At 47.4% G+C, this 22,035-nt stretch overlaps 1 protein-coding gene across 5 annotated transcripts; it reads left to right on the forward strand.

Moving 5' to 3' along the window:
* Positions 1 to 5,598: 5,598 nt before the first annotated feature.
* LOC125537072 (uncharacterized) lies at positions 5,599 to 20,920 on the forward strand. 5 transcript variants are annotated; one of them, XM_087543860.1, is made up of 6 exons: positions 5,600 to 6,001; positions 13,125 to 13,318; positions 14,413 to 14,728; positions 15,101 to 15,376; positions 19,564 to 19,662; positions 20,370 to 20,920. In XM_087543860.1, the coding sequence occupies exons 1-6, from the start codon at positions 5,906 to 5,908 to the stop codon at positions 20,421 to 20,423; spliced, it is 1,035 nt and encodes a 344-aa protein (XP_087399986.1). In that variant the 5' UTR covers positions 5,600 to 5,905; the 3' UTR covers positions 20,424 to 20,920. The 5 variants fall into 5 exon arrangements, with proteins under 5 accessions (XP_048556320.1, XP_087399986.1, XP_087399987.1 ...); XM_048700363.2 differs by lacking the exons at positions 19,564 to 19,662; positions 20,370 to 20,920 and adding an exon at positions 15,493 to 18,692 and having other exon boundaries at positions 5,599 to 6,001; XM_048700365.2 differs by lacking the exon at positions 15,101 to 15,376 and having other exon boundaries at positions 5,609 to 6,001.
* Positions 20,921 to 22,035: the final 1,115 nt, after the last annotated feature.

Consider the following 22,035-nt stretch of genomic DNA (forward strand, 5'->3'; position numbering starts at 1 on the left):
GAACATTGGAGCAAGAACACGCATGGAGTTGATGGCATGCGCAAGGGGATCAAGAACGGAGTTACAAGTGATGATTTCAGGACTTTGAAGCCGCCATAAGGAGTGCATAAAGTCTTGGACGAAATATACAAGATGCCACTTCATAATATTCGTCCATAGGCTATTCTAGGTGCTGCGTCACCTTATTAATGGGCCAGGCCCATGTAATTTCGAAATACTTAAGTATAGGCTATTTTTAGAGTCCGTACGTGTGGGGAAACAAGAGTTAGGGTTGGTTTCAGACCCCACCCTCAAGGGCCACGAAATTCCCCCCTCTTCCTCCATATATATAGCCCTTAGGGCGTCGTTTAGACTTTGGGTTTTGTTTAGATTAAAAGTTCGCCATAGCTGCAACTTCGCGTACTTCGTTTGTGTCCAACGGCCAGACCAAGACGTCACAGAACCCCACCTTGATCAATAAAGCTTTCATCTTATATTTGCAATATCCCGATTGCAATCTCAGTTTCTTGCTTGTTCTTCCTTTGCTCGCAGGAAACAGACCCTCGTGGTCAGGTTGATTGTGCTCTGGCGTGGTCAATAACCTTCGGAAGTTGGTTTAGCGATTGCTAAGGCACGACGTCTCGCACGTTCGTAGTCGGATCGTCAAGGTCGACTCCCACAGAAAACGATAGCCACCATCTCATCGAAACATCGGGACACCTTAGCCTCTATCATATGCTGATCTGCCAGGCACTACACCGTGGAATACTGTATTGGACGGTTTGAGATTCTTATCTGTTAGTCCCATACGACGGAAGGTCTCATAGTATAGGATGTTAATGCTGCTCCCTCCATCCATGAGCACCTTGGTGAACTTATAACCTCCCACCTGAGGCGCCACCACCAGAGCCAACTGACCCGGATTATCGACCTGGAGTGGGTGATCCTCTCTGCTCCATATGATTGGCTGTTCGGACCAACGTAGATAACGGGGTGTGGCCGGTTCAATAGAGTTGACTGCCCGCCTCTGAACCTTCCGGTCTCGCTTGTCCAAGCTAGTGGTAAAGACATGGTACTGCCCATTACTCAACTGCTTTGGGTTGCTTTGGTAACCTGACTGTTGCTGCTGTTGGTTGTAACCATCCTGGTTGTTCTGACTATTTTGACCATTATGTCCGCCCGGATTACCATTAAATCCTGAACCGGAACTTCCTCCACCGTAACCCGGCCCGGACCCTGAGCCACCGCCAGATCCGTGATCATATCGGAAATTATTAGAATTTTTGAACTCCTGCATAATAAAGCAATCCTTCCAAAGGTGGTTTGCTGGCTCCTCCTTCGTCCCATGTCTTGGACAGGGCTGGCTTAGCAGATAGTTCAGGCGGTTTGGGTTGGGGTTGGGTGCTCCACTATGATTTTTCGGCCTACCCTTGCGCCGCTGGCCATTGTCCTGTACGTTGGTATTAGCCACAAAATCCATGTTGCCATCTGCTTTACGCTTGCCTCCTCCGCCATTGCCTACCCAGTGATGCTGCTGACCTTTGGAGCTGTTGTTCTTCTTCCCCTTCCCTGTCTTGTCATCATCAGATTCGGGATCCTTGGTACTATCAGAATCAGCATATTTTACCAAAGCGGCCATGAGGGTCCCCATGTCGGTGCAATGACGTTTCATCCGTCCCAATTTCAACTTCAGGGGCCCAAACCGGCAGTTGCCTTCTAGGGTTAATACTGCGTGTCAGCGTTGATGCGGTCTGAGGAGTGCAACACTTGTGAAACCCGGCGCACCCAATGAGTCGTTGACTCTCCTTCCTCCTGGACGCATGCAGCTAAGTCCACTATCGACATAGGCTGTTTACAGGTATCCTTGAAATTGTTGATAAACCGGGCTCGTAATTGGGCCCATGAACTGATAGAATTAGCGGGCAAGCTTTTTAACCAAGTACGGGCCGTTCCTTCAAGCATCATGGTGAAGTATTTCGCACACGCCGTGTCATCCACATCAAGCATCTCCATGGCCATCTCATAGCTCTCTACCCATGTCTCTGGTGGTTAATCCGCCGTATAATTTGGTACCTTGCGTGGGCCTTTGAAATCATTGGGCAAGCACACGTTGCGTAAAGCAGGGACGAGGCAAGGCACCCCCAAAGAACTAGAAGTAACACCAGGTTCGATCGAAATGGTTGGACGAACTGGCATGAGCTGCCGAGCCTGATGCTGTGCAGCTAACTCGGCCTCCCTACGCGCTCGGGCCTGGTTCACCACTTCCTGAGCATCATCAGCACCACCCGTCGGGTTGTTGCCACGGGGTGCTCCACGTCGTTCATTACTCGACACTGCTGGTTCATCCATATGTCTGCTATAGCTCCGGCTTGGACAGGGGGTCGAGTGGATTCAGTCACGGCTGTACGAGTACGCCTCCTGTTGGGCCAAACCTGTCCTCAGAAGTTCCTTGACCCGCCGCGTCTCTACTGCTTGCGGCGAGTCACCTTCAACTGGAATGGCCTCCAGTCGTGCAGCAGCGGCAACAAGATTGTCCATTGGGTTGGAGTAGTGACCCGGAGGTATTAAAGCATCCCGAGGTATAACGGTGTTTTGACGAGGCGGGTCCATCTGATGGGGCTGAACCGGTGCACCGGTCCCAAGGGCTTATGCCCGGTTCCCCTCCAGCGGATTACTGGCTCTTGGTCCTGGAGTGTTGAAAAGGTCTCTGGCCTCGAAAACCGGAGGTAAGCGGGACCGGTGCTTCCTCCTCATGACTTCATGCGACGCGCTCTGATCCAACATAAGCCTGTAGGCCTGTGCGTCTAAAGCGGCCCGCTCTGCGGCCATCCTAGTGTCCTCAGCCGCCAGATCTATTTTGTCCTGGGTGATTTGTTCCTTTACCTTTGCAATCTCCGTGTTGTGAGCGTCCTGATCTGGCGGATTGACTTCTGCCATAAGCACAGCCAACGCATCAAATAGTTCTGATAGAACCTGAGCCGGTGGGCGCACAGGGCCTCCCGCCCCGGCAACCGTTGCCGCTGCTGAACCGGAGATTGTTGCCGCGGCTGTCGAAGAGTGAAGCGCTGCTTGTGTTCCGGTCATGAATATTCCAACCCGGTTAGGCAGATCAGAGGGGTCCGGAATACTGTCGCCATCGGAACAGCTCTTAATCCGGCCATCTTGTAGCTGATAAAGAGATTCGGTTTCTCCGGTCGAAGATTCGTCACCGGAACGAACGGCAGTCGCCCCGCGAAGCTCCGATCCATCCTCATAACTCCCTCCATGGATCATTCCCACGAAGGCACGCTTCATGGCCGGTTTAACCCGAGCGGATCGCGTACGCTGAGCCGTCTCGACGAGGTCGGTGCAGATGTCCGGCTCAGGGCCCGGTTCACCGATCTTGCCAATGAAAACGTGAATGCTACCAAAGGGGACCCGGTACCCGTACTCAATTGAGCCGGCCTCAGGGCCCCAGCCTGCGTCGTCGATGTAGAGTTTGCCGCGACGACTCTTAGTCATCCGGCCTACAGCGTAGCCCTCGAGTCATTCAAAGCGGCCCTCCAAGAACCGGAAACCATCGTGCGATAGCCCCACGGTGGGCGCCAACTGTCGTGGTTTTGTCACGGCAGATGTCCTAGAGAAAGGACTTAGTCACGGGTTAGCTTGAAGGGGTTAAAGCGGACACAAGGACGCAAGAGAGTTTATACTAGTTCGGCCCCTTCAATGAAGGTAAAAGCCTACGTCTAGTTGTGATGGAATTGATGGGTGTTTCGACGACTAGGGAGCAAATAAGCTTCGCCTATGTCTCGAGTTGTTGTCTCTCCTTGAACCGCCGCCAGGTCGTCCCCTTATATACATGGGGACGCCCGTCGGTTTACAGAGTCCCGATACCGGCTCATAGATGCGTCCGGTTCGGTCTCCACTATTCCTAACTTATAACACAAGTTACATACCGACGCCGGTTTATAGCTATAGGCCTTAAACCGATTATGGGCCTTTAGCCCTCATCTGCCCTCATGGGCTTTTATCACACTCAACTACTGATGAAGTTAACCCGGCTTGTCCTGGCCGGTTTACGCCCAGTAGTAATATCCCCAACAGCGATGATAATGCTCGAACCGAGCTTGAACTAGATCACGCGACATATGGTAACAATCATCTATAACTGCTGCAGCTGGTCCAGCAAAAAGGCCACCATCTTGCATTGCTTGGATCACATCACTATTATCAGAATTTATCACCAGTCTTGAGCACCCATAGCTTTGGGCCAAGTTAAGGCCGAACCGAAGCGCAAGGGCTTCAGCCATGAACACATCCATGCATTCACCAGCGACATTATTTCCTGCTGCCAAAAATTTCCCAGAGCTATCCCGCAGTATTGCACCAACTGTACCTTGTAAAGTGTCGGAGTCAAATGCCACATCAATATTGAGTTTCACTATCCCAGCAGGCGGTCACACCCATGGATTCTTTTGGATTTTCGCCTTCGGTAGAGAGGCAGCCAAGAAGTTTGCTGCAAGGCCCCGAACCGATGCAACAATTTCAGAAGGCTGGGTTGTCCGCTCTTTATGGACAAGCTTTCTGCGTTCCCACCACAGATACCATGATGCAATTGACACAATAATATCCGATCTTTCCTGCCCCAATACAACTGTTTCATTTGCAGGTAGGTTCAATAGATATTCAAGCACAACTTCTCCTGAATGGTCTATCTCACATGCCCGTGAAATAACCTCCTCAAGTCCCAATTCTGTCCAGACTTGTTTCGTATTTTGGCACTGGAATAACATGTGTTTAATACTTTCACGCCCATCGCACGCCGGGCATTTTGTTTCAATCTTCATGTGTCCATCAACCAGTGTAGTTCTACATGGTAGAGTTCCATGTAATGTTCGTCAGAGGAATATTTTTACTTTGGCAGGGCAAGGCAATTTCCACATAACATCCCAGGTACGGTTCAGTGATGCGGAACTAGGTTCATGTGTGGTTCCTCTCGCCTCATATTTAGACTTCCACATGACATAATAAGCTGATTTCACCGAAAACGTCCCTGTTTTTGTCATATGCCATGAGATGAAGTCCTCCATCTCGAAAGCTGGTAGAGGTATCGACAGGATGCGTGGTACATCGATGGGCCAGAACGTCTGCTCAATCAATTGCATGTTCCACTGTCCTGTTGCTGGGTCTATAAGATCAACCACCATGGATAACAAGTTAACTCCGCGAGGTGTCGGTCTTCCGTTGTTGGATTGTGGTATCCATGCTTCTGACCAAATCTTTATTTTGTGTTCATCTCCTACCCTCCAAATATATCCCAACTTCAAGGTCTCCACACCTTCCATGATACTTTGCCAGGTATATAAGGCTTTCTTCTTTAGTGTGGCATTAAGTAAGTCCCTTTTCGGATAGTATTTTGCCCTGAGAATCATTGCACAAAGAGAGTCAGGGTTATCAATCAGTCGTCAAGTTTGTTTGGCCAACAAAGCAAAGTTAAAGCAGCGTATATCTCGAAACCCATTCTTGTAAACAGGTGTTTTTATAGCCTTGGTGAAGGGATATATTCATTCTAGTGCATATATTCTAGAAAAGAAAAAAGAATGGCCAACATATTTGTACACCCGTAGCAACAAACCGGCAACAAGAAAACTGAAAAGTGATTCCGAACAAATCAGACAGGAGCCGGGTTCCGCCGGTAACACCCGTTGCCCCCGTTCTCCGGTGAGTCACTGTCCTAATAAATCTAGCAGCCAGGGAACCATCGGCAGGAGGGCGGCCCCAGTTGCACGAACGCACGCACCCACCCCACGCACGCGCGCGGGTGAAATCTAGGACGGAATCCGTTCCAGTCCCCGTCGATCACGCCCCGAGAGGCGGAAGAGCTTTCGTGGCGAGGAATCCGCCGGAGGCTCCCCGATTTGCATGTCCGGGGCTCGCTGGAATCGGAATGCACTGGTGCCCCGGAATCGGGCCGCGGGCGCGCTCCTTCCTGCGTGACTACGACGCGCTCCAGTCCCTCGCCCTCGCCCTCATATACCTCCAGGTGCGCACGCGGTTCTTTGCCCTCAGCTCGATCTGATCGTCTATCACTGGTTCGGGCGCGGTTCTTTGTTGTTGCTGTTGTTATCCGTGGTGAGGAGCTCAGGCGCGGAGAAGAGGAGGGAGCAGATTTGAGCGCGCTGTATTCTTTTTACTACCGTGCACGGGCTGTGGCCTTCTGGTGTCCCCATGGTTTACCCCTAACTAATCTAGTTCATGATGATGCTAGCGGTGTCAGACTACCTAGGATGAACAAGTTCATAATGCGGTTTAGATGGGCTTGAGATCGGATAGTTTCTTATGCGTGGCGTAACCTTACGAAGAGAAGCGAGAAGTTTTGGTTCAGTCTGGTGTTGAGTCAAGTTTGGGGGCATTGCAATGATTCACAGGTTTAGTGACAACCATGTGCCTTAGTTCGTGGGTTTGGACTTGCCCAGCATTTTTGGTATCCTTTTATGTTCCATTTGGCCAGGTCATTTTATTCAGATGCTACCCTGGATGGGCTTTATGTATTTCTTACAGCAAAAGATGACTTATCTTGCTCTGATTTCTTACTAGCTCTAGGTCATATTAGATCAGAATTCACTGCTTGCAAATGCCACAGCCGGATATGAAATGAAAACTGTTAAGTTGTTTTAAACTTTGAATGAGGAAATAAGCAAGGAACATTTCTTGAAAGATTATGAGGATTTAGTCAAGCAATAAGGAAGGCATATAAGTATGTCTAACCTTACCATTTCAGTTTCTATTTCCAACATAGCGTTCACGGATAAACGAAATGAAGTTGGAGGCCCACCACCACCAACAAAGCCTTTAGTCTGAAACAAGTTGGGGTAGGCTAGAGCTGAAACCCATAAGACCTCAAAACAAACTCATGGTTCTGGCACATAGATAGCCAACTTCCACGCATCCCTGTTCATGGTTAGTTCTTTGGTGATATTCCTATCCCTCAGATCTCTCTTTACGGGTTCCCCTCGACATTCCTGCGTTGTATATGCCCAAACCATCTCAGACGATGTTGGACAAGCTTCTCTTCAATCAGTGCTAGCCCAACTCTAACACGAATATCATCATTCCGGACCTGATCCTTCTTGTATGGACACACATCCATCTCAACATGCGCATTTCTACTACACCCAATTGTTGAACATGTTGCCTTTTAGTCGGCCAACACGCAACGCCGTACAACATTGCAGATCGAATCGCCGTCGTATAGGACCTACCTTTTAGCTTTTGTGGCAATCTCTTGTCATAGAGAATGCCGGAAGCTTGGGGCCACTTCATCCATCTGACTTTGATTCGATGACTCACATCTTCATCGATATCACCATCCTTCTGCAACATTGGCCCCAAATATCGGAAGGTGTCCTTCAAGGTACCACCTGTCCATCAAGGCTAACCTCCTCCTCGTGCCTAGTAGCACTGAAACATCACCTCATGTACTAAGCCTAAAATGTTTTGATTCCAAAGTTTGTCTCCATAGCTCTAACATTCTATTAACTCTAGTCCGACTATCATTGACTAGCACCACATCATCCGCAAAGAGCATACACCATGTGATGTCCTTGTATATCCCTTGTGTCCTCACCATCACCATGTCAAAAAGATAAGGGCTCAAAGCTGACCCTTGGTGTAGTCCTATTTTAATCAGAAAGTCATCAGTGTCGCCATCACTTGTTCGAACACCTGTAATAGTTGGAGGCCCACCAAGTGGATTAAATCAAATGTAATCGCTTCGGTGCTGTCTGTTAGAACATGGTTGTGTTTTGTTGTAGTTACCATATTGTATAGGCACTTCTTGGCTTATTTCCCTCATGTGTATATGCATTGTCTGTTGGCTCCGTTCAATACAGGAAGCTTATTTTGTAACATGGTATAAGAGCTAGGGTTAGGTTCTCAACCGCCATCGCCCCTCACAAGGGAATCCCCACCAGGTAGGCCCACAATGACAGTCGACCTAGCTAAAGGACAAATGTGATGGGCCAGCCGGTGTGGAGCACTTGGTTGGATGGGGAGGCCAATTGGGTTCAATAGAAAGCTAGCCAGTCGGATACAACAGAAAGCCAGTCAGTCGGATCATGAGAAGCCAGTTAGTCGGATCAGGAGAAGCCAGTTAGTTGGATCACGGTCATCCGACAAGTCAAAGGACGCGCAATAAAGGCAGACGTTACCATGGTCACCACTAAGCATTAACTCGGGTGTTACACAATGTAACAAGTAGCTAGTAATAGGCGGCATTCAATAGGCCGTTACTTGTAGAATTAATTCAGATGACCTTTCACGCTTCTAGCCATGTTGAGCCTATACAAGGCATGGTTGGGGCTTCTTGCCAAGGATTCACATCATTTGTAATTCCTATACACATAAGAAAAAGCACATCAGGAGTAGGGTGTTATCCCTTAGCAAGGGAGTTTGAACCTGGGTAATAAGCTTTACGCCCTCTCATACACACCCATGCACGTACAGCTGAAATGCCCACGATAGTTGGCGCACACCGTGGGGCCTAGCGTCAGTTTGGAGCTATGGTTCAAATGGCCTCCTCTACAACCACCAACGACGGACTGGTTCATGGGTGTGCCATCCATTTTGGCTCGTTGGACTTCCTCACTGATGGTTCAACATCGCGCCCCGACGCCTTGCTCACTGAGATCTCGTTGTTGGACACCGGGAGTCTGCACTAACATGTCAACATCGCTAACATTTTGTGGCTGCAAGATCCGGCTTCATACCGGCTGACCGATCAGGTGCCCAACGGCGACTGAGGCGTTCTACAATGCCTTGGCTCGTCATTGCCACAATCGGTGTTCGCAAGATCCGGTTTCACACCGGCTGGCTGACAGGTGCCCCAGCGGCGCTTGAGGTGTTCCACAATGCCTTGATTCGCCATCCTTGTCTCGTTTTTTGGCATGGTCAACTCTGACTCACCATACTCCATACTGGAGTCTTGCTCCGATGGGGAAGAAAGTTTTGACAGCCTCGCCTCTGTGGCAAGTGTCTTCATGGGCAGCATCGACCTCAATGATGGCGGCGTGCGCGAAGATGGTGCGCACGACGACGACATGCGCAAGGAAGGTGCTGGTAATGGCTTTGCCGACTTCGCTTCGATCATGTCAAGTTCCAGTCTCCCTAGCTGGAGACAGCAACCTTCAGACCCGCTCAAACGCCAAGTCGCTCCACGTGAGATCGATGAAGAGGCCATGAGGTTGAATCAATTCAGCCGTGAAGTGCTTGTACTAGTAGTACTAGTTGCAGCGCGGTTATCAAGATCTGATTGATGAATAGTATTATGCATGCAAGCAATCTGATCCCTAGTCGGCATGCCGAGTACTACTTGCTTCGAGTACTATTTCAGCGGCCGAGTACTACTTCAGCTGAGTATCATCACTGCAGCAAACCAGTACTGCGGCCGAGTCGCAGCAGCCCAATCCGAGTCGCGCTTCCAAGTTGCAGCCAACTAGTAATGCGGTTGAGTGATCCGATCTCCAACTGCTGCTCCACGTGAGATCAACCAGAAGAAGTAGCACCAAGTACTAGTGTGAGCACAAATCCCAAGATCTGATTGCTACTCACACAAAGCACCAGCCGGGTTCAGTACTACTTCACGCAAAGCGTCAATAGAACGGGTTGTCACGCGTCCAAGCTTCAGCTCCATCACAGACCTTGACACTAACCACCACTGAAGGCCGCCACCAACAAATGGAACAATCACTTGGAAAAGTTGCGTTCGCATGAATCATCAAGGATTCTAGAGTAAGAGGATGATGAAGCCGAGAAGGCGAGAATGAAGTCTAAGCACTGTTCAACCGCAAACTTAGACAAAAAAGCAGTCGGCAGCACAAAATAGGTAGATGAGCATGTGCTAGCCAATCTAGTCTGCATGTTCGGATGAGGACCTCCTCTCTGAGGATCCAGCACCACCGCTAAACTCGTCTTGGAATCACCACTCCTTGAAGCCGCTGAGCGGGTCTCCGATATGGAGGTTGAGAGGGGTAGCGATAGATTGAAGAAGAGGATAACAGCGTATATCAGTTTTCCGCGTGTGCATATGCTGGAAGGGAGAAGCCACCACCAGTGAAAGAAGGGGCCGGCGCCAACAGAAGAATAGAGGAACCATGCAACGGCCCAAAACTGACCTGCTTGATCCTCAGGTAGATCAACCAATAAGTGCTGAAAATGAAAATAACTCAGCGAAGATGATATGTGGAGCAGCAAGGCGGGCACCATGGGAGAGGAAGATGATGGAGATGAACATCTGGTGACCAAGAAGAGAAAAACATGGAAGGGGAATTATTGGGAACAAAAACAAGACCACCATCTGGCAGCATAATCCCCAAACACACCAGAAGGGGACATATCTAGCCAGATAGAACAAGGGAGGTTATTTGTAGAGAGGAACACAAGCCCAACCTGCATCTGCACGCCGCCGGGAACTAAGAAGTGACCCCAGATCTAGTTCGACACTGAACACTCCAATCCGATTCGGAAGTCCTCAAACAGGCCATAAAGGACGCATAAACATGTGGATCTACAAAGGGAAAAAGGAGGGCCGAGCACCTCCTCCCTCCATCTCTAGCCGGATGAGCCGATGGGGAGGAAGGGGCGAGGAGGCGTCGGGAGGATGGCGAGTGAGACCAGGAACAAAGACTAAGACTGGATGGAGGAGAGAGAAAGAGAGGAGAGAAATGACCATCATCTCGTAGTCAAGTGCTTCAAATTTACAAGTCGTTCGCTACCCTGGTTTGCATTCTGTATGATTCCTTCCTCTGTTCGTGTTTTTCGTGCTGATTTGGCTGGCGAGTACCTATCACGTGCACTTCATGGTTTCTTGAAAAGGGTTCTCTTTATTCACACTTATCCTCGTGATCATACTCTTTTGCTCCTCTATGTTGATGACATGATTATCACAGGGAATGGCCACCAATTCATTGATTTTGTGAAGAAACGTTTCCATGAGCAATTCTTGATGACTGATTTGGGTTATCTTTGCTACTTTCTTGGATTTAGGATCATTTCTTCCCGTGAGGGCACTTATCCCTCTCAAGAGAAGTACATCCAAGTTCTTCTCACTCGTGCATATGCCTGCCTCACTGATCAGCGCACAGTTGACACTCCTAATGAGTTTGGTCTTCATCTTCGTCCTAGTAAGGGTGAACCCCTTGCAGGTCCCACTCGCTGCTGTCATCTTGTTGGGAGCCTTGTCTATCAAGGCATAACTCGTCCTAACATTTCTTATGTTGTGCACATTCTGAGTCAGTTTGTGTGACATCCCAACTTAATAGTAATGCTAGACTACTCATGTCAATAAGGTGCACATTCTTTTTCGGAAGTCTACCGAAAGGAACCTCAAAGTTAAGCGTGCTTGGCTTGGAGCAATATGAGGATAGGTGACCGACTAGGAAGTTGATCTCGGGTGTGCACGAGTGAGCACAAAGTGCGCAGTAAAGACTAGTATTGGTCTGTGGGGCCAGTCTAGATTCTAGATGGTAGCTAGGCGCAACGACCACGAAATGGTGGGTGAACTGCTGGGTTTGGCTGGGGTGTTTTGTTTTTGCTCCCACTTAACTTCACTAGTCATCTTCTTCGTGCTCTTCGTTATCGTTGTGGTATTGTGACTTTTCGCCTATTCTTCCCTCGCTCCTGCTTCAGCTTCATGCCTACTGTGATGCGCCTGGGCTAGTGATTACAATGATCGCAGCTCTCTCTCTCTCTCTCTCTCTGCCTATTATGTTTTTATTGGGTCTCTCTAATTGCCTAGAATACCAAGAAGCAGACCACTGTATCTCGCTCCAGTGTTGAGGCTGAGCTGTGAGCTATGGTGTCCATGACTGCAGAGATCACTTGGCTATGGTGTCTTGTTCAGGACTTTGGTGTTTCCACTGCTGCAAGTACCCCTTTGCTCTCCGACAGTACTGGGGCGCTCATCATTGCCCGTGATCCTGTGAAGCATGAGCTCACCAAGCACATCGGTGTTGATGCCTCATGCGTTCTCAGGTGCAAGAGGACTGTGGCCCTTCAGTATGTTCCCTCGGAGCTTCAGCTTGCTGATTTTCTGCCAAAAGCTCAGACACGGTCACAACACAGCTTCTCCCTTTCCAATCTTGATGTCCAAGACCCCACTTGAGTTTGAGGGCGGGTGGGGGGTGGGGGTGTTAGATCAGGGTTGTGCTGTGTGTGTATTTAGTTATTTACCATATTGTACAGGTACTTCGCTTATTTCTCTCTTGTGTATATGTACTGGCTGTTGGCCCCGTTCAATACAAGAAGCTCATTTCGTAACAGGTGCTGTAAACATTTCAAGAATCAAGAACTATCAAAATTCAGGCAAATCCACAATCCAATTAAGCATGGATAAGTTATACTACAGAGTAGAGTTGGTAACAATCATATAAATCTGTGCCATCTCTTTCATGTTTGAGTATTCCAGATCATGTCCGTATAGCAGTGCTAATTACCCCCTGGTTCTTTGTATTAAAAATATGAAATTCTAAATCTCAGAAGTATTGTATTCTGGCCATTTACAATGCTGGAAACCATATATTATTATTGAGCGTGTGACTTAGCTAGTCTTGTAGGCAACTCTCTGAAACAGGCTCACGCCCCGCTTTATAGATAAAGCACCAACCAAGGTACCCGAGATCTGCTTGTAAGAGGACTGCTTTTGCTCGACAGCTCACCTATGCCACCATGAGGCACCTAGGACAACCGTGATGAGCACATGGCAACAGATCCAGATCTGGGTGTCTCCCCTGTCAATTACAGAGAGCGAGCCCGAGCCACCAGCCGCTACACCCCTCGTCGCCCACACGACCAAGAGACATAGCCATGGTGCCCGCCGGAGAGCCAACCATGCGATCCGCCTTCCAGGGCGGTCTTGTAGGCAACTAGGAATTGCTATTTTGAATTTTTTATCATGTTGGTAGAAAATTAGTGATTACTGGTCTCCTTCGCTTGTGGTTATATCATGGTTTAACAGTTAACATTCTTAGATTCAGTGAAGCTTACGTACTTGCTTTACTTTAGTTAGTTTATAATACCTGGCTTAATGCTTATAACGTTGAATGAGCTCTGAGCAAAATGTTCTTCAAACTAATGTATTCATTTGCATAACATAATCTTCTATGTTTTAGATTGGTTGTGCGCTGATTGGATCGCTTGGTGCGCTGTTCAATGGGGTTCTTGTGATAAACCTTGTGATAGGGCTATTTGCTGTTGTTGCGATTGAAAGTAGTAGCCAAAGACTTGGCCGGACTTATGCTGTCCTGCTCTTCTTTGCTATCGTCCTTGACGTTGCATGGTTTATACTCTTCTCACATGCTATATGGTATGTTTTCTGCAACCACTATCTTTCAGACATATTTTTTCTTTTCTTTTTTTGCATGTGCACCCTCAGTACACATGGCATCAGAATTAACATTTCCTGCATAATAGAAGTGCTAGTGACTTTGTAGGTGCTATTAAACATTAATAGCTTCATAAACTTGACGAAATAGTGGACCCATGCAAAATAGTTGTCAAACTAGTCTTTAGTTTTTTTTTAATCTTTTGGGTTTTGCATTTCGATTGGCACTACTTACTTTGGATTTTGACAATTTGCCACTTCTAACTTTGTAATTGATCTATTGCCATCCTTTAGTCTGCACTTTGATCTTTGCCTTTAAAAAAAATACTTCCAAATGATAGACATTATTATATGCACAAAATAGTGGACAAGTATACCTTTGCCCCCGTTATGTAGCCACCACCCTTGAGGACCACCAGGGGCTTCTGGGAGGTAGCCACCGCCCAGCTGTCTCCCGGTGTTCCTCAGGCGACAGGGGATGAGAAGGAACGAGTGAGCGAACGAGATCCTCCTCCTGTTCCTGGTCAATCTCGTTAACAGGGTTGGTCATTTTACGTGTGACCCACTTGACAGAGTGGAAAATATCAAAGTGCAAACTAAAGGATATCAGTAGATCAATTACAAAGTAAGAAGTGGCAAATTGTCAAAGTCCAAAGTAAGTAGTGGCTTAAAATCCCCACACCCCCCCTTTTGGAGTCAGCAGAGTTGAAGATTCAGGGCCACCCTTCTTTGAAATAGATTAGATTCTATGGAAGGTTCAGGTTCACCTTTGTTTCTTGAAGTTTGTTTAGAATTATTATTCCCATTTTACATCTGATTGACATGAAATTGCCTGAGACTCTCTTTGGCTGTGCATTCTCCTTTCAGTATGGCATTTACATATTCTTTGATATTTTACAGATTTATTTAGATTCATTCATTGCTACATTGTGAATATGTTTTCTCATCAAATAAGTATCTCTGTGGACAAACGTAGAAATATTTGTTTGTTTGCTTTTTGTTTAGTATCAGATAGAATACTCTGCTGTATTTTACGGTTTTATACCGTGTGCTTCTGACTATATCTATTTGTACAGGAATAGTACCCCTGATGAGAAGTATGGTCAACTTTTTGTCTTCTCACTCAGACTTGCATTGTGGATGCAAACTATTGGGTTTTCAGTGAGGTTTTTGTCTTCATTTATATGGATCCAGATGTACAGGTTAGGGGTCTCATCAAGCACGCCAACATATTATGAAGCAAATGATGCAAGAAATAGTTTCTTGAGCCCCAGATCTAATTCAGTTAGACGGGGTTCAATGGCTGATGATATATTGGGTGGTTCAATTTACGATCCTTCTTACTACTCTTCTCTCTTCGAAGATGTTCGAAATAATGCATGCAATCATCAGGTATGAAAAAGACATACAGGTTAAGGGTTTCATCAAGCACGCCAACACAGTATCAATCCTAACTAATGCTACCATTTCTCCTTGTTTGTACTTACCTGCATGAACAAGTATTAATAAGACAATTATTTCCTTCCATAAGGTTGACCAATTAGCCTCCTTTTTAGTTCGTCATATTGGTCTCATATAAACTACTCTATTCCTCGCTAAGGGGTTGTTTGGATATGGGGATTATAGAAAACCGTATTCCCTAAAACGTAATTTCTGACCACCTAAAAACTTGTTTAGGTTATCCAACTAAGATAAGTATAAGTGAGTTTTATAAAAACCTGAAAAACCAGTTTTTAGAAAAATGACTAATAGTGGTTTTTGTAGAAAACTCACAGCGCCATGCAGTCCGGTACCTCCTCGTGCACCAGCGGTTTTTGCTATGGCGTCTGCATGTCCATGTCGCGGCAATGGAAGCACTACGTCGGGGCAACGCCTCCCTGCGAGCTCGCTCACACGCCACTCAAACTCGCCGTTGTTGCGCAAGGAGTTGAGCACGACAAGCCCGCCCACGAGCTTCTTGTTAAGGAAGATCTGGGGCATATGGGTGGCGTTGCCGACCTTAGACGTGAGACTGGCATTGCGCTTCGGGAACATGCCGAGGTTTATTATTTGCTGCCTTATATGTCCAATACATCCCTTTTTCCCTTGCATGAGTTTCCCTTAGTCCCATACAAATGGACTAATTTTTGGTAACTTGTGTATGATCCCCATACTAGGCAATGCTTGGTACCAAAATCAGGAGAGGTCAACCTGCCATATGCATGAATAGGCAGGCCAGGAAATCCTTGCACGGCGGTGTGCTCTTACCAATCAGCGAGCTCCTTTCATGCACGTCTGGAGACATCTAGACTCACCCATCAGCTACAATGACTAAGGCCTCCATCTTGCATCTTCCGTTCCTCCGTACCGCTTTGCGGGTTATGAGGAAGCGGGCGATGTAGATCAAGCATCCGACAGCTGCTAAGACTCCCAAGAGTCGCTGCTCAGCTTTCCGGCAAAAGGCTACAATGTTCACCTGCCCTGTTTTACTTTTTCTCATTTCCTTCCTCTCAGTAAGGCTATAAAATCCCACAACCTTCCTCTCTGCCAAGGATTGAGAGCCTTCTAGCTCATTCTACTTGTATTGGGTGGAGGATCGTCATGGTTCTAGGGCCGATGGTAGTCACAAGGCCTATCCATGATATTGTCAAGGCATGGACCGCGGTTTTTGCCCTTGTCCCGCCACTATTTTGCCTTCGGACCGCCCCCCCCCCCCCCCCATGATGGGCTTCAAAGCCCGCGTTGATCTGGTCGTCGCCGTCGTTGTAGTCCTTGTGCTTGTTCTTGCAGTTGCGTTTAGGTTTGCCGATCTCGTCCTTCGTACCGGACATGCTGGGATCCCCGTCGTGTGCCTTCTGCTTGGCGTACCACTCATCCTCACCGGAACAGAACTTGGTTACTATCTCCATCAAGGTCAGCATGGTCTTGGGCATGTACTTCCCGAAGTATCTGGTGAGGTGCTTGTCAGATAGGCAGTGCTTAAACACAACAATGACCTCGGCGCCATCAGAGTCGATGATCTCATTCTTTTTCCTGAGGAAACGTGTCTAGAAGTCACACACCGATTCTATCTTTCCTTGGGCCAGATGTCCTTGGTCGCTGGCATCATCAGGCCCGACGTACGTGCCCTTGAAGTTAGGTATGAACTTGGCTTGCAAATCATCCCAGCCGCCGGTCGACGTAAGCATGAGGGTGTTTAACCAGGCTTGGGCGGATCCCTTCAGCACCAGGGGTAAGTGTTTGACGGCGTGCCAATCATCACCGTTAGCCACCTGGGCCGTTATAATGTAGTCGGTTACCAAATCTCAGGTTCCTGGCTTTTGTCATACTTGTCCACCGCATTTAGCTTGAAATTTGGTGAAAAAGTGTGGCAGACAATTTTGTCAGTGAAGCAGGCCGGATACATCGCGGAGGGACCTGCAGCCGAGGGGTGGATGATGTTTATAGTGTTGCGTGCATCATCCAGGCCGGCCGCGCGGTTGTAGTCGTTGAAAGCTGGCTTGTTTCTATGCCAAGCTTGCCGGCGCAGCCGAATTGCACATTGCTTCTCGGTTTCACGCATGGTTGGGTCACGTGGCACATCAGGCCTTGGAGCGGGCCCTTGAATCGTCTTAGGTTGATAGATCGTACGAGGAGCTACGTCGTGGGTCATGCGGTGTTCCTGATAACGACTGCCAGACTTATGGGTACATCGGCTGGCCATGGTCTACGGCGTTCTTCATAGTTTCTTCCATCCTCCTGCTCTTCATGGCCAGGGAGGCCTTGGTTGTAGTCGGTTCGGTCTTGCCAATTGGATGGGTAGTTCGATATAGCTGTTCGACATCCATGAGCTCGGCCGCTTTGTGCTCCAGGGGTCGCTTTTCTTTGGAAACTTTGCCTAGGGCCGACAGGACCTTCAGCCAAGCTGCATCTTGCTTCGGATCATCCATCTGTTGGTCAAGCGCCTCGATCTCCCTATCATTGAATTCTACCTCGCCGCTTTCCTCGCTTGCCATGAAGCTTAGATTTGGCGCATCAACCATGTAGCACTCGTGGACCGAGGTCGCCTGCCACGGGCATAAGGGCGCCGCGGCTGGTGGTTGGCTGTAGCCGACTCGCCCAACTCCTCGTCCTAGTCCTGCTCCTCGATTGCGCCTTCAAGGATGCCGGTTAGGTCTTCAATGTTGGCGATCAAGTGGGTAGTTTGGTGGGTCAAATTTTTGACCTGCTGCTCCTGGGCCCAGCATGACGACAAGCCCTGGAGAACCAGCTCGCCGCAGGAGTCTGTGACGTACTTAAGGTTGCCAAATCGAACGATCTGGCCTGAACCGTAGTTCTCGACCTGGCCGATGTGGCAAGCCGAGTTGGCGAGGAACATGATCACGCCGAAGTCGAAGAGTTGACCCAGCGCTTAGATTACGCCGGCATCCATCGGAGAACCCATCCGACCTCTGCGGGACCTGTATGGGTCACCAATGTCGGAGCTAATTTCGGTAGATCCCTTGGTAGGGTATCCCGGCGTGGCGATTAGGTCGGAGGGGAACAACAGATAGATTTACCCTGGGTTCAGGCCCTCCATACGAGTTAAAACTTTACTCTTGCATGTGTATATTGCGATCGGGGGTGTACAAAGTACATGTATAACGGAGAGATTGTACGACCATCTATCGACTAGCTCGACTCCTACTTATATAAGATACGAGGGCTCCTAGGGTTACACAACCTAGTCGGCTATGTCGTTGGAGGGGAGTCCTCCACGGATCCGGCTTCTTTGTCTTGAACGGCAAGGATCCCATGGGCTGGCATGATGGCCCAGGGCGGAACCGACCTAGGGGGCCTCGGGCCGGCCTACTTGGACCGGTAACCGACAAGGTGAGGCAGCCCTGGATCATAACACCGTCAATCACCTTCCATTCACTTCTATCCGTGCAATAAATCGCCGAACTTATTCTCTTTGCAATTTATGAATAGCTATTCGTCACATCCCTCTGTCCTCTCCTTTGTTTTTTACTACAGCAGGTTGAAGGCTTTGAACCGTGTGCCGTTTTTGCTAGCTGCTAGCTTTGAAAATTTGAAACGGTTGACCAGGACTGGTGATTATATTTTAATTAACAAAGTACCATTAACTAACAAAGTGCCAGTTTTTTTATGAACAGTGAGAACTACTCCCTCTGTAACTAAATACTACTATAAAACATCTTATATTTAGTTATAGAGGGAGTATTTATTAACAGTGACATGCTTTAATTAAACAGTACGAGGAATTTTAACAAAGTGCCATACATAGAAATATAAGGTTATGCACAAAGTGACATACTCCCTCCATTCCACAATGTAGTGCTTCCTCTAGTGAATTCGTATTCGAAAGAAGTTTTCAATTATATATATTTTTCTCCTGCCGCAGTTGGTCTCGTTGGTTAAATTTATGGTCAAAGTTGGACCTCGGGAAGCGCGGGCGCACTATATTTTGGAATGGAGGGAGTACAAGGTTACAGACCATGCACAGTAATACAGTCATACACCAAAATACAAAGTGACGGACATACCGCATTTACAAAACAAAGTTCCATATTTATATACAAAGTGCCATGTTCAAAATATACAAGGTATTCAAATAAAAAAGGTGCCAAATTACAAAGTACTACATTCCGAAATGTACAAAGTGCCACATCAGTAAACTTACTAAGTACCAGCAGTTTACCATCAATGCATTTGAAGTGCCAAGTTACGAAGTGCCGCATTGTGAAGATATACAAAGGTTGACATCAGTTTACAAAGTGCCACATCAGTAAACATACTAAGTACCAGCAGTACATTTTAAGCACCAGCAATACTAAATTTAAGTGCCAAACTTAAGTACCAGCAGTACTAAATTTAATTGCCAAATTACAAAGTGCCATGCAGTAAACATACTAAGTACCAGCAGTTTACCATCAAGTATTTTAAGTACCAGCAATACTAAATTTAAGTGCCGATTTACAAATCACAGTCAAGTTCAATCAGGAGATCAGCAAAGTTCGTACTCATGTTTAGTTAAGTTCGAACGTGAGATAGCAAAGTTCATAGTTAATAAGAATGTCTTCACTTATAAATGCATACACACAAAGTGCTGGCTGATGTATAACAAAGTACCATATTTGAATTAATACAACACAAAAGATGCATTCAGAAAGTCTTGTACTTTCAGTTACAAAGTACAGAAATTAGTACATGCCAACCTCGGTAGAAGCCGGAACATTATAATTCACAGCGAACTTCTCTGTCTGCAGGGTGATAAACAAAGTGGTAGTAATGATAGCGGGTCAACATCTGCAGGCCAATCTCCACGGCTTAAATCTTTTGGTAGTAGATCTTTTCTTTCCAATGATGTAAGTCGTGTTCAATCATTTGAAATTAGAATATATAGCATGTTTGTTCTTAGATTCTCCTTTCTTCCATCACATCACTACCTTCAGTGAGAATCTTATTTCACTGTCTCATTTAAGTTGGGGTTTGATCTATGAACGCATGAAGAAATATCTTGGAACACAATTATTCAATATGGTGGTATGAGAGTTCATTTTGATGATATGGTGGAACCATAAATGCAACTTATGTTGCTAAGGGTCCTTGATGCCTCATTTTAGTTGATCTAGCTGGTTTTTGACGCATCATGTACTGCTGGAGTATGACACATTTCTGCTTTATCTGGAATAACAGGAGCTGATTTAAACTGCCCTGTTGCTAGTAATGGTATGAGTATTATTTATACTTGTGTGTTTTCCGTAGTCCTTACTTGTGCAAGGCTCCATTTAGAGTCGTGGTGGTATTTCAAGAGCACATGGTATTTCCATTTCTGGATGTAAGTAGCTGAAAGCATAAATAATAAAAATTTAAATGCAAAGTCTTGCTGGAATGGCATTGGCAGTCCGTCAGCTTTGGGCAAGAGTTGCAACCTGTAACTCATTGACATCATGTTTAACTGATAGCATCTCTACAAATTATTTCTTTAAAATGCATTTGTGCCGAGCAATTGTAATCACATTGATTCTGACTTGCACTTTGGGACATCTTTGTGACATTTTTTCTCTTGAAGGTGGAGGCTGGACTAAGAAAGCCGCTGAACTCTTGCTCAGTGGAGACAAGTTGAAGACGGAACTTATTTTTGCCAACCTGACTACCCGAGCACTCTTTGTTTGGTCCTCCTTGAGCCAGTAACTCTTGATTTAACATAGAGATTTGTACAGTGCAAATGTTCATGCCTCGGAACAGCGGCTCCCCAGTAAATCAAGAGCAGCAAGATAGTACAACGATGATGGCCTGTGTTGCTACGCAATTCTTGAGCTTGTGCAGGAGTTTCGGTGCCAATCTGGCAGCTCTTTTTTGCCTGGAGTACACTTTGAGTTGGATTGTTTCACAGGGGCAGACGCTGACTAGTTGGCAACATGTGGAATACTGGTAGTATTTTGCTGCCCAGTATGGTCCATTTTCCAGACGTGTATGGCCTGTTTCTCCTCTTGGTTGTCACGGAAATGAGGCTGATAGTTGCCTACTCCGCTATAGTTAAATCGGCCATCCCGAACCGGATCGTTCGGTTGGTGTTGTCAACATCACTCACTTTTTTGACAATGCACATCTTTGGAGCAACTCCAACGCGCCGACCCATTTCGTTCATGTGTGTCCGTTTTCGTTCATGTGTGTCCGTTTTAGTCAAAATTGACACAAAAGTCGGCCAGCCGGGCGACCCATTCCTGGTCCAAATTTGGGCCTCGTCGGCGCAAACATGAGGCGGATGCGTGCGATGCCTGTCTACTCCTTCCCTGGCCTGCTAGTTGGTGGCACATAGGCCATTCTCTTCCTCTCATCGACAACAAGCCATTGGCCGCTACACCCTGTTGCTGTCGCCGCCCACTTTCGGTGCCCTCGCCAGTAGTTTGCACCCACATACCTCCCCCGTAGCCCATCTTTCCATGTTGCCACCACCATTGCCTCGCCGTCGGGCCACTGCAGCTTCCTTCCTTCCTCTTGATGTTGTGGTGAGCACCACTTTGTGCCCCTGGCCAACTCCTTCGACAATGTCGGCATGCTTGTTTGACGTCGCCATGCTCGTTGGCCGTTGCCAGGCCAGGTCTAGGGGAGGCGTGCGTCTCTTTGCCGGCCTGCTTCTTCGATGACGACGGCAAGCTGTTCGATCGTTTGGCCGCAAGGTACAAATGTACTTTGTCGACGAGTTCTTTTTCTACAATTTTCTCTGCAACTCGGATGATTCTTCATCCGACAATGAGGAGATGGTGGCTGCTGTGTTGGTCGTCCATGACCACCTTAGTAGGCAACGGCCGTTGTTCCAGGGCTCGACCTCGAGGCACACTTCAATGTTGAATCGCAACCAAGAGAACGGCCATTTTCTTCTTTGGAAGCACTACTTTGAGACACCCAACCCGCTCTTCAAACATCACTAATTTCGGTGCTGTTTTCGTATGGCTAGGCATGTTTTCAACCGTATCCGGAAAGGGGTGGTCGGATATGAATCATACAGTAAGTATTTCAAGTGCAAGGAGGATGTCCTTGAAAAGATTTGCTTCTCCTCTTATTAGAAATGCACTGCAGCTATCCGGATGCTTGCATATAGAGTTTCCAGTGATCTCATTGATGACTACGTCCGTATGAGCAAGTCTACGTCCCTAGACTCCATGTACAAGTTCTGCAAGGTTGTGATTGCAGTGTTTGGCCCTGAGTAGCCAAATGCTGAAGATACATGAATG

Source organism: Triticum urartu, chromosome 2A, assembly GCF_056163025.1.
Source record: "Triticum urartu cultivar PI428250 chromosome 2A, HENAU_Tu73, whole genome shotgun sequence".
Lineage (NCBI taxonomy): Eukaryota > Viridiplantae > Streptophyta > Magnoliopsida > Poales > Poaceae > Triticum > Triticum urartu.

Excerpts from the sequence above, each read along its gene's own strand:
- LOC125537072 (XM_087543860.1), top strand. The coding sequence starts at position 5,906 with ATGCACTGGTGCCCCGGAATCGGGCCGCGGGCGCGCTCCTTCCTGCGT. Across the intron at positions 6,002-13,124 it reads TCGCCCTCATATACCTCCAG|ATTGGTTGTGCGCTGATTGG; the intron begins GTGCGCACGCGG and ends TCTATGTTTTAG. Across the intron at positions 19,663-20,369 it reads GATCTTTTCTTTCCAATGAT|GTGGAGGCTGGACTAAGAAA; the intron begins GTAAGTCGTGTT and ends TTTCTCTTGAAG.